The sequence below is a fragment of the Cydia pomonella genome, chromosome 7 (assembly GCF_033807575.1).
Source record: "Cydia pomonella isolate Wapato2018A chromosome 7, ilCydPomo1, whole genome shotgun sequence".
Taxonomy (NCBI): Eukaryota; Metazoa; Arthropoda; class Insecta; order Lepidoptera; family Tortricidae; genus Cydia; species Cydia pomonella.
In genome coordinates, this window is record NC_084709.1 from 17,834,919 (window position 1) to 17,848,145 (window position 13,227).

The following is a 13,227-nucleotide window of genomic DNA, read 5'->3' on the forward strand; positions in this document are numbered from 1 at the left end:
GGCAGATGAGGTCCATGGTTCTGCCGCAAACCACAACTCGGCTGCAGAGGACAGGGAGAACGGCACACCGTAATACCGACACTCCTCTTCCTCTGCAGCCCCACCAACGCCGCTACTGCGGAACGGCCCCGCCAAGGTCGCAGGGGATAGGGAGAGTGGCGCATCGTGATACCATCACGCCTCTTCCCCTGCGATCCCACCTCGGCCGTCGAGGATAGGGAGAACGGCTCACCGCAATACCGACACTCCTCTTCCTCGACGGTCCACCTCCAGCGCGTCACAAGCGGGCTCACCAAGCCCACTTGGAGCGTCCTCCTCGGGCCAGCCCGCACCTCAAACAGGCCGGCCCTGGTTGCCTCTTCGCTTCACCGTGGGTGACCAAGCCACGGCTACTAAGCCCCTCCACCACGACAAGGTGGGCAATCCGCGGGGGGATATCATATAAACCATAGAGTAACTTTTTCGTACTGGCCTTAAACAGTTTTTTGAGAAGTTTTTACAATGACATTGATGCATCAAGGCGGTTTGTGAACAGAGGCCTACCGCGAGACGCGAATCGAAATTTCGTTATTGCTCGTATATGCAAGAGTGATAGAGAGGCAGATAAAGATATTTAGATTTTCATGTTTCGTGGTAGGCGCTCAGTATGTGGTAGAGGCGCTCCCTACACAGTTTTTCATAATATCCCCTATTGTCAAACGTACATTTTTGAGAAGCAGTTATCCTATCATCTACGGTGTACGGAGCCGTACAGCGCCATCTACTATAGTTGTCAAAATACAAGCATCAATTTGACTTTAAAGAGGTTTAAATAATGGTAATGTAAACAAATATACATATACAACCTGACATTTTTACTAAAATTGTTTGCACTTAAACATTAATAATTAACATACATTTTAAGTAAAAATTATATACATAAAATATTTAGGTTTATAAACCGTTGATAAGATCATTGTGGTCCTTGAAAAGTGCGAGAGTAAGAAAGTTAGTAAGGGAAATTGGTTTGTTTACATTATTAGCAATTTCAATTTAACTCCACTTTACAGTCTTTACTCATCTGATATAATCAAATCTTTGATCTTGGGAGCATGGCCTTTACATTTTGTGTAACAAATTATCCACACAAGTATTTATACATTTATCTGTAACTGTAGGTAGGTGATTACGGTTTCTTGTCCTTACATCTTGGTCCAAAGGACCCGTAGTTACGGGAATTTAATTACTCGAATTACGGGAATTTAATTGAATTACTAAGGGATTTGGTAACGTTTGACAAAGGAAGAGTGAAGGTTATGCTTGTTCTAAGTTTAGATACTCTAAACTTCAAGCTTGATGGATTCACGATTCATATTTGAAATTACTTGTTAATCCTCGAAGATTGCGGATTAAATTATAAGGATTTGTCTTGATTACACGGCAAACGCGACGCTATATCCTCTTTGCCAAAATTTGCCAGCTTAAATTTAACTCTGTCAAATTGACAAAGTTACAATTTGATTGGTAACTATGTACTCGTTCTATGAATAGAACGCAGGTTGTCGGGAGAATACAGCGACAGAAACATAATGAAAACTATTTTATCTTATAAACAATTGAGAACGTTGGAATTGTGTTCAACTCCAGCGAACACGTTTCATTGAAAACAAAAGGCGAGACTAACCCCCTTATTCATAAACGTATACTAAAGTTACGATGCCGCTAATAATTGTTTGTCCCTTTCCATCATACCTATACGTCGGAAAGGGACAAACGATTATTAGCGGCATCGTAACTTTAGTACACGTTTATGAATAAGGGGGTAAGTAATTATTGTAAGTAATCGTAATATAAGTATAGTGTAGTAATATGGGCTGTGCTCTGAAGAATTGTTTGACATGATGCCAACGGCCGCTTTCTATCACCGCACCGCTCGCCGTCGGCAGGGTGTTCATCCTCACACCCTAGAACCTAAATGGTCGCGTACTGTGCGGTTTAAGAGGAATTTCCTCCCGCGAACGCGTCGGCTGTGGAATGAGCTTCCTGCCGAGGTTTTACAGGGGGCTACAGTATGGGGTTCTTCAAAAAAGGAGTGTACAGGTTTTTAAAGGGTCGGCAACGCGCATGTAATGCCTCTGGTGTTGCAGACGTCCATAGGCTACGGTGACTGCTTACCATCAGGCGGGCCATATGCTTGTTTGCCACCGTCGTGGTATTAAAAAAAAGTACAGTAATCATATATACTGTATTATAAGTATCTAATGTGTATTGCACCTAGGTAATGTATAGTATACCTACGCGTACATACTTGTCTGAAACTACACACACGAGCCATCACGGAATGTTGGAATACATTTAGCCTCGTACAGTAACTCTAACCACTCACGATAATGGCCATGTTTACAGAGTTAATAACGCAACCAGGATACATTGTGCGATATGATATTAGTCATAAATGCTAATAAGTCTAAGTACTGTTTTGTCATAACATAACCCATGGTAACATGCAAAAATAGTGACATACTAGCTTCTGTCCGTGATTTCGCCTGCGTGGAATGATGGTGATGATTAATAACAACTATCGTACATTGAATGTCCTTCCCTGGGCCTGAAACTTTTTCTGTACCAAATTTCATCAAAATTAGGCTTAGAATAAATTTAAAAGTGGAAAAATTACTGTTTTGGGTGAGACTTGAACTCACGGCCTCTGGATCGATACTCCAGCGCTCTGCCATCTGAGCCACCAAGACCTCATCCACAGGCAGCAAATTTTCCACCATATGGGTCTAGGGGACCCTAGCGACACCTACCGTAAGAACGTTAGACTTAGACGGCTACCGGAGTTCCAAGTCATATTGGAAATTCACCAGCAAAGATGTGCTACCCATACTAAATTAATAAGCTAAATAACATTGTTGACGAAGGTTCGTAAATGATGAAGACGACACCAAATTGTACTTTAAAACCGTATATTGGTCTGAGCGATTAAATTACAGAACCATCTCGCCAAGCTTCAGCTGGCCTCCATCCCTGCGCCATTTGTTTCGGACCTGCAGTTCTGAAATGAATTCTTTATAATACCGCTTCCAAAAATGCGCTTTTAGTGCTTCTATTCTCTGATATCTCGTTAGGGTATGTATCGGCGAGTCTTGCACCAAGGGAGCAGGTATCATAGTGAGCGTTCGGCCTATCAAAAAATGCGCAGGGGTGAGAGGAGTAAGATCTGACGGATCAGATGAAATAGGGGTTAAAGGCCTAGAATTAAGCAAAGCTTCAACTTGAACCAAAAATGTAACCATCTCTTCATAATCTAAGTGAGCCATTGAGGTAACTCGTTTTAAATGATGTTTTACCTGCTTAACTGCGCCCTCCGCCAAACCATTAAAATGTGGGCTATAAGCAGGACAAAATTTGAATTCTATTTCCTTTGTAGCTGAATATGACGTTATTTCTTCAGAATTATTTTTAAGGAACTTTGCTAATTCGTTACAAGCCCCTATGAAACAAGTACCATTATCTGACAAAATGGTGGCTGGTTTGCCTCTGCGGGCTATGAATCTATTTAAAGCGGCAATAAAGCCCATGGCTGTCAAATCAGTGACGAGCTCCAAGTGTACCGCCCTCACTGCCAAACAAACAAAAACAACTATATATGCTTTCTTCGTTTGACAACCACGACCCTTTCTGCTCGCTATCAGGATTGGCCCAGCGTAGTCACAGGATGTGTTAGCAAATACATATTCGGACTGTACCCTTTGCAGTGGCAAGTTGCCCATAATTGGCTGATGAGTTTTACCCGAGTATCTTAAACATGTAATGCAGCTTTGTGAAGTCTGTCTGCAAAGGTTACGGCCGTTAATTATCCAGTACCTGTGACGTAATGTTGCTAGCATCAGCTGTGGTCCAGTGTGCATCAACATTCGATGGTAATGGTGTACTAATATTTTAGTGATGTGATGCGATGCATGTAATAAAATAGGGTGTTTTGTGTTATAATCGTAATATGAACTTGCAAGTCTACCGCCTACTCGCATAATTCCGAAAGTATCTACAAATGGATTAAATTTCAACAGAGTATCTTTGTGAGAAAGTGGGCGCTTATTTAGCAAACGCGAGAGTTGCTCGCTAAATTTGTCAGTCTGCACTTGTTTGCACAACATTTGTAAAGACAGATTAAGCTCTGACACCTTCAATGGACCTGTATTTTTGTTTGTTACATTTTTACAGTTATGAACGAATCTATTCATGTATGCTACAATACGTTGCAATTTACAAAAGTTTGAGTATTTAGAGGTAAAATTATCCTCGCATTGTTCAGTTGAAACGTGACATTGTATTTTGACTTCAGGCAAATTTTCTAAAGTTAAGTTTTGAGGTTGAGTAGGCCATTGTATTTCCGTTTCATGAAGGAAGGGCGGTCCTTCCCACCACAAAAGTGAATTTTTGAGGTTTGATGCGCTCTGACCCCTACTACCTATGTCGGCAGGGTTCAAGGTTGTGGGTACATAGTGCCAATCTATGGGGTCAGAGTTGTTACTGATTTCTGTGATCCTATTGTAGACAAATTGTTTTAATTGTTGTTTACATGTTTTTATCCAGCACAGAACTATAGTTGAATCAGACCAAAAATGCTGTGAATCGATATTCAAGCGCAGTGAATTTTTTACCTTTTTTGCTAGTTGTATCGATAAGAGGGCCCCTAGTAATTCTAAGCGTGGGGTACTTAATTTCTGTTTCAGTGGAGCAATTTTGCTTTTGGCTAATGCTAAATGTACACTAACCTGTCCTGTATTGGAAATTGAGCGTAGGTATATGCATGATGCATAAGCTTTATTACTGGCATCGCTGAAAGCATGTAGCTCGACCTTGACGTAAAAATCACATATTATTCTGCGCGGGATACGAATTTCGACTATTTCTGGTATTTGTTTAGCAAAATTGTTCCACTGAGCCTCGATGTCCTCGGGTAATTGACCTTCCCAAGAAATATTTTTAGCCCACAAGGATTGTAAAATTAGTTTAGCTGGTAGCAAACATGGGTTTATTAGTCCCAAAGGATCAAAAATCGTGGCAATGGTGGATAGAATGCTGCGTTTGTTAGTGGGTTTGGGTTTTAGATTTTCAGTTACAGAGAACAGCAGCTCATCAGATTGACATGACCAAAGTAAACCTAAGGTTTTCGAGTGATTTTCTGTGTCCAATTTAAATAGTTCATCGCTACTGTTGTCTGCAACTAAATTATCTAGTAATGATGGTGCATTTGAACGCCACTTTCTTAAATGAAAATGAGCACTTTCTAGTGTTTTAATGACGCCTCTGCATGTTTCTAACAGAGTGGCTTTGTCATCATTTCCTGAGATGTAGTCATCTACATAGAAATCGTGTAAGATTGTTTCACTTACATTTTTTTCTGCGCATTCTTGACCCAACTGCACAAGACATCTGGTGGCAAGATATGGAGCACTGGATGTCCCATAAGTGACAGTATTTAATTTATATTGTTTGATTGGTTGTGAAGTGTCTGAGCGCCAAAGAATTTGCTGCAGACTTCTTTGACTTTCAGTTACATAGATTTGTCTGTACATTTTTTGGACATCTGAAGTGACTACGAATTTATGCTGTCGGAATCGAATTAATATGCTTAGCAAATCGTCTTGTACAGTCGGCCCAACGTATTGTATGTCATTAAATGATTTCCCTGAGCTAGAAACTGCAGAACCATCAAAAACTGTCCGCAAGCGAGAAGTTAGACTGGATTCGCGACAAATTGCATGATGTGGCAAAAAATATGAAGTTTCGTTGGTATGTATGTCAGTGTTTTCTGACATGTGACCTAATCTTAGGTATTCGTCAATAAATTCTATGTATTTTTGTTTGAATTCTGGATTGCGCTTGAATTTACGCTCTAATGCTTGAAATCGAAGTAATGCTTGTGTTTTAGAATCGCCCAAACATTCAGGAGATTCTTTTAATGGTATTGTGACAACAAACTTACCATCTGGGTGGCGGGTTGTTGTTTGTGTAAATATGCGTTCGCATTCACTCTCACCTTTAGTGTGGATTTGTTGAGTGGATGGAACTGATTCTAGTTCAAAAAACTTGTCTAGTTTTGCATCGAGCTCAATGTTATTGATTAGATTGCAATGGACTGTATAGGGTTGCTTTTGTTTAGAATTTTGTGTATGTATAGAACCTGCAACAAGCCATCCGAGTGTTGTTTCAACTAGGACGGGTTTTTTCTTGCCCAGGGATATGTGATTATATGTAATGCACTCCCAAAAGAGTTCTGCACCCAGCAGCATCTGCACCTCGGATGGCTCGTGAAAGTTCGGGTCCGCTAGGTGGATGTGAGGGGGAATAGTGAACGAATCACAATTTAGTTTGGTGAATGGAATCATATCAGTGATCTCTTGGACAACGAAGCAATTGACTTCTGCTGTGTAGTCTTGCGTACGTGAAGTTATGGTTACATCACAATGTTCGGTGATGCTTGATCTTTTCTTTTCTAACCCTGTGACGGATATGCTAGTGGAATAAGTAGGTAATTTTAATTTTGCTTGAAGATCTTTGGTAATGAAACTAGATATACTTCCGTTGTCCAAGAGAACTCTAACTTGGTGTGTGTGGCCATCATAGTCGCTGACGTTGATGACAGCTGTAGATAACGGTACACGATGGCTACCGAACGTGGAGCATAAAGCAGCACTGTTTGTAATTTGTTGTGGAGCTTGTGTATGCTCTTTTAGAGTTGGTGATGCTACACAATCATTAGGTTTGGATGTGGAAGACTTAGGGTCTGCCTTTGCTTGATTGTTTATATGTAGCATGGTATTGTGTCTTTGTGTGCAAAGCCGGCATGAGCTCAGTCTGCAACGTTGTTCGTCATGTCCTGATCGCAAACAATTTGTGCAAAGATTCAATTGATTCACTTTATTAATGCGGGATTCAACTGGCATTGTTTTAAACTTAGTACATTGATAAATTGAGTGATTATTTTTGCAAACAGGACACTTATATTTATACTGAGTCTGATTTTGAGCATGGTTTACAAGAAATGATTTAGGACGATTGTGAGTAATGTCGCTGTGTCGACGTGGTTTATTTAGTGTTTGTGCCTCCTCCATGGTTTCTAGCAAATCTGCGCGATTTCTTAAGAAAGTGGTAAATTCCGTTAATGTTGGTAGTTTTTTAATATTATTGCGCTCGGTTTCCCAATCGCGCAAAATGGCTGAATCGAGTTTGCTAGTTACCATGTGGATTATGAGGATGTCCCAGTGCTCTGTGGGTAAATTAAGAGTCTTCAAAGCCCTGAGATTTTTATTGACTAAATCTATGGTATTTCGTAAGGCCCTTGAAGATTCTTGAAGCACGGGGTTTATGTTAAATAATGCATTTAAGTGATTATTTACCAATATTCTATCGTTTGTGTAACGTTCACAAAGCAAATCCCATGCGACCTTATAGTTATCAGACGAGAACTCTAGTGATTTAATTACGAGTGAAGCACCGTCTTTCAATGAACTTCGCAAATAATGAAATTTGTGGATGATTGGAATTGATTGATTATCGTGTATGAGAGATTTGTAGGTATCATGGTATTCTAACCAGTCCTGATAGCGCCCAGAAAAGGTAGGTAAATGAGTTGTAGGTAATTTAATATTTGGCCCACCTGTGAGTGCAGTAACGACATTGGAACCCGTTACCAGATTGTCCTCAGGCGCCGCAGAAGCAGCACCAGCCGCGGTGTGCCTGCTGAGCAGTTCCTGCGCAGCAGCCAAGGCACCAAAGTAGCTTGTCTCGAAATTTTCCCGTTCTGTGTGCTCGTCACCTGGAATTTCCGTCAAATTTTCTATATCAGTTTGAACTGAATCAAAATCATTGTACATATCTTGGATTTTAATGAATCTGGTATTCAGCTCATGATTTTGCAAATTATTTAGCGTATGGCATGACAAAAGAGGCTCTAAATATGATTTAAATATGGTAAGCTTTGATTTGAAAGAGGCACGTGTTTTTTTGAGATTTTTTAAATCCATTTTGGCAATGCGTGAAGTATTGAAAAAATCAAATTTTTAAAGAAAACAAAAGATTTGTGATAGAAAGTGAAAATTTAGTTAAAAGTTATAGAAATGGCGATAGAATTCAAATTTCCAGCTGCAATAGGAAAATGTGATTAGCAAGTGCTTAAATTAAAAAAAATGTGAAATAATATAGTGTGTGAAGCGATACGTAAATTTTGAAATTTTGCAAATAGCACGTGTGCGAGAGGCAATGGCGTGGCGTGGCGTGGCGGAGGCAGGCAGGCAAGCAAGCGCGAACACTGACGGAAGCAGGTGTACACGTGCACGTGCACGCTGTAGCTCCGGCCCCGGCACGGCTTGGTTACGTGTAGGTACAAATACGAACACGTGTAGATTTCTGAAATATTCCAAGTAAATATTAAAATATAGCAATGATGGCACACGGTTGGCACAAATGGTTGCAATACAATTAATTAGGCCTTGAAATGTGGTTACTAATTTTAAGCTAATTTTACGGAAACTGTAATAAAAATATCCAAAATATGAACGGGAATGTTAACCTTGATAAGAAAGCTTGTAAATTAAAAAGGAATATTAAAAAAATATTACGATTTAACTAAGATGTAGACTGATTAAGAGTTGGGTGACGTGAAACAGGAATGTGATTTTAGTAGCTAGAAGAGAATTAAATTGAAAATTAAAGAAATAAGTACCAAATAAAGGTGGTCAAATTATACCTGCGCAATAAGAAATAAAATAGGAACGACTCACAAATAAACACTGCAAACCCTTTTCCTGGTATGTGGAGCCGTTCTTGGTTTGTGGAACCCTTTTCTGGTTTTGAATGTCTCGTTTCTTTATTCTCGGGCAGGACGATGACTTCACAAATTTCGCTTTATTGTAGTAGTTGTAGCTTAGGTTGGCTCGCGGTGATTCACTCCGATGTTATAAAAATGGCGATTGTAGTCTCGGCCAGGCGCGCTATCTTCTTTGTGTTTGATGGACCTCGTCGAAACGGCGTCTTTAAAGTTGCTTTGCGTCGAATCCGGTTCGAAACTTGTTGACGAAGGTTCGTAAATGATGAAGACGACACCAAATTGTACTTTAAAACCGTATATTGGTCTGAGCGATTAAATTACATAAAAAATAGGTACGTGTATCGCGAGCACTGATTAGCGGTGTGCGCGCGCGCTCTGGCCGAGAGCGCTGGAGGAATGAAATGCCGGCGCGCGATGAGGCGACGGGCCGGCGGTGGCGGCCCGCGGGGAGCGAGCGCGGGAGGCGGGGACCCGATCAGCGAGTCCGCGAGTGGGGCGCGTTAACAAACATCGCTAAGCTTACTGCTTACACTGCTGCATACACGTTTGGGATTGAACCCGGGTCGTCACTGTTTCCACCTGTTTCTAAGCAGCTGTTTGCCAACTGCGCTACTATAGGATATAAGTATCACTGAAATTGGGATACTCAAGTATTTTCGAGAAAGAATTTAAATAAAAGAATATAATAAAATGGGCCGTGAGGGAAAAATCTTACACTTTTTTTCGCCTAGCGTCCGATAAGAAACTTCGTTCCAAAACCAATAATTCTTCTTCTTGAGCGTCTACTCGTTAACAGTCATAATCTATAATCTCGATCACTCTGTGAAGGATCGTAGAAGTTTGAGTGGATAGGTATTAATTCTGATATTCGAATCCAGAGGGATTAGGTAATCATCGTCTCAATGGGTTAAGACTTGATTATGCAACTTGACTGTTAAACTTATTTATTTATTATTATTTATATTATTTATTATTTGACGACCGGTTTGGCCTAGTGGGTAGTGACCCTGCCTACGAAGCTGATGGTCCCGGGTTCAAATCCTGGTAAGGGCAGGTATTTGTGTGATGAGCATGGATATTTGTTCCTGAGTCATGGGTGTTTTCTATGTATTTAAGTATTTATATATTATATATATCGTTGTCTAAGTACCCTCAACACAAGCGTTATTGAGCTTACTGTGGAACTTAGTCAATTTGTGTAATAATGTCCTATAATATTTATTTATTTATAAGAAAACTGAGACATAATTCAGATTCAGATTCATTATTACCCAACATACGATTGCATTACAAATTACATTCATGTCAGAATATATGAATCTGTGTGATCGTCAAAAATAAATTCTAATAATAACATCAGAATCCAGATAGCTTTATGGTAATAATTATAAAATGTTTATTAATAAATACTTACACAATACATAATAAATATACAGGGTGATTCAGGAGACGTGAGCAGGATCAAGCTTGAGCATTCAGTAAGTTATAAGCAACTGTTTAGTACCAGTATTTGTGAGATTAACGTTCTTTTATTTTTTACTGTTAAATGTTTTAATTTATTTACGCCATGTATGGTCACCCTCTTTGTTTTATCCATAACAAGAGACAAATTGAATGTCATCGGAGTCTGGTTACTTTTGAAAAATCGTATCTCACTCAAGTGTGACATTTTGTTTTCTTCATAATCAAACTGCTATCATAACGGTTAAAGAGGTTTTATCTTTCTTAATTAAGTGTTGTAGGGTGTCCATGATTGTAGATTATCAAATTTGTCCTTCCCAAAAAGTTAAATAACAGAAATAAAGCGAGATTATTTTACTTAAATATGATGATGAACGGTTCATTAACATTTACTGATTGTGTAGGCTTAGTCCTGCTCACGTCTCATGAATCACCCTGTATACTCTGAAGCACAGAAGTCGGAACAAATACAGATGGGTGTAGGTAAGTCGGCTAGGTGGAGATCGTTTATTCCTTGAGTAGGTGCAAGTCTAGAGATGGTGATTGTCTAGAGACCATAGCGTTTCGTCTCGTTTTCTGTTCATTTGTCATCTTGGCTAGGCCCCCAGGTCGAACACAGGAAGCACCAATAATTAATTTGAACCGGGTGTCGACCCTACTAATTTAGTGACAGCGATTGATGTTCCTTAATTACCTTGTAGGTACGAGTAATTAATTTTATTAAAAATAGGGGTGTATTTGAATTGATTTAATTAACGAAGTAAAAAAATTGCGGCGAGGTGCGTGTGTCTTTCCAGATCCAAGAATAAAACAAGTAGATAAATGGGCCAAAATACTTTTTGAGCGGAAATATTAGTGATAATTTTCCAATATAAACGTTCTCGACATATTCCTCTGGATTTTGGCCCTAGATGTTTTTTTTTTACGTACGTATAGCTTTTTTTGAAATTCTTGTCCCAATAAATGCGCCGTAAACAGACGCCTAGATACAAATTAGGCAACAATAAACGCAAATCTTCAAACGGTTAGACAGGCAATTTCTTTATTATTCTGTTCCTAAAATTTCAATACGATATGTTAAGTTTTCGAGGAGGGAAATGTCAAGAACAAAACCTCGATTTCTGAGATTTTTACGCAGGATTTTTCGTCTTAGCTGCAGTTGTCCTTATCGCATTCATTTTAGGAGCCGCCTCTGTCAACGCGACGGAGATATTCACCTAAAATTATCAAATAGATTTGAGAAGGGGCTTAGCTGGCAATTCCTCTTAATGTCTAAAATTTTGCCTTTTTCTTATTGAAATCAATATATTACATAAAACACAATAAATTCTCGAAACTTATGAGAAAATGACACTCATTTTCAAATATAATACAATTAACTTATAATGCAATACATAACATTTTAATAAAATTCTATATTTTTCTGTAATTTATCTTTTTTCTTTTTTGGTTTTGGTAAAGTAACGCAGTTGTTGTTGGTAAATCCCATGTTTTTTTTAAATATTGACATTAATAATATAGATATCGTGAAAACTTCGCTGCAGCGTTGATAGTACATTATAGTATAATACATTATAAATATTTTGAATTAAATATAAAAAGTTATAAAATGTTATCTTTTATTAATTCATTTATTTTATGAAACAAAGGTTGTACACAATTTCTATCAGGCATAAAAAGTATTTTGGCCCAAATACCAGTTTATCACTACTTACTCCTTTAAACCACTTGACTACATTGTCAAGCCACGAAGATTTTAAATGGCAAGTAATTTTAGAACGTCAAAATCATCACCGTTATTTATTTATTGTATTCAGTGAATAAACTCACTGAACAACAACAACAAATAAAATTACAATAAATAAATTTATTTTATTGAACAAAGTTTTCAAGGATCGTGGAAAGTTGACTAGGTAGTCAACTTCGATAGCGGTCCATACCAATAAGTAGTAATAACTCGTAGTCTATCCTGAACTCGCTAGGCGGGTTCATATTGAACAGGAATTCGGGAGTTTGTGCTTGTATTTTCGCGTTTCGTATTCACATATTAGTTAGCTGTATATTTATCATATTTGTATACCTGCAGTGGCATTCAAATCTGGTGGTTCTTTATATTTCATGCCTAGTTTGTGTTTCATGCGGTATTCGTTAAAAAGATTTAATTTAGATAGGTACACAAGTTTGCCACTTGGTTGTTTGTTTGGTATGTACCATAAAAATGACTATGAATTTTAATGCAATGTGTTACAACCAGTATTTACTCTGAGGCTATGAAAATGGAATGGGTATATTTAGTTACATGCTAGGCTTTTGTTTAAGGGATTTCATTAGGATAGTTGGTAACGAATTTCCATTGCCTATTCACTAGACTTTTCGGGATGGTTAATGATTTTAGCAGTCTATTGTACCTATATTAAGATATAGGCAAATACTGTTATCTTGATATAGCTATAGGTAAATATGTAGGTATAGCAGATAGGGATATAGCTTCAAAAGAAAAAGAGGAGGGATCACAAAACTGTAGGTAGTCAAGGTGCTTAGCTAACGTGCCAATTTTTAATGCTCCGTAGCGTAGCGTAGTCATCTCCGTCCATAACTCTTGCATTAGCGCGACAGTGACAGTTGCGTTTCGTTCGCTACGGAGCGTTAACGATTGGCACGATGGCAACGCACCCTGGTTAAGATTTTACTTACTTAAATTTTGTTGTTTTGATGTTTGGAGAGTTTGATGCATTAATATTACATAAATAAAAAATTTTAATAGGAATATTTTTACACAAATTGACTAAATCCCATGGTAAAGCTCATGATTGCATGTGTTGTGGGTACTCAGACAACGATATATATGTATAATATACAAATACTTAAATACAATAGAAAACATCCATGACTTAGGAACACATATCTGTGCTCATCACACAAATAAATCCCTTACCGGAATACGAACC

The 13,227-nt window shown here is 38.6% G+C and overlaps 1 protein-coding gene across 1 annotated transcript; it reads right to left on the minus strand.

Annotated features, from left to right (window-relative positions):
- Nucleotides 1–2,981: 2,981 nt before the first annotated feature.
- On the minus strand, nt 2,982–9,324 carry LOC133520037 (uncharacterized). Its single transcript, XM_061854297.1, has 2 exons — nt 3,333–9,324; nt 2,982–3,037 (listed from the first exon to the last, which is right to left on the minus strand). The coding sequence occupies exons 1-2, from the start codon at nt 8,013–8,015 to the stop codon at nt 2,993–2,995; spliced, it is 4,728 nt and encodes a 1,575-aa protein (XP_061710281.1). The 5' UTR covers nt 8,016–9,324; the 3' UTR covers nt 2,982–2,992.
- Between the last annotated feature and the right edge of the window lie 3,903 nt (nt 9,325–13,227).

Excerpts from the sequence above, each read along its gene's own strand:
- LOC133520037 (XM_061854297.1), bottom strand. The coding sequence starts at position 8,015 with ATGGATTTAAAAAATCTCAAAAAAACACGTGCCTCTTTCAAATCAAAG. Across the intron at positions 3,038-3,332 it reads CGGAGGGCGCAGTTAAGCAG|AACTGCAGGTCCGAAACAAA; the intron begins GTAAAACATCAT and ends AATTCATTTCAG.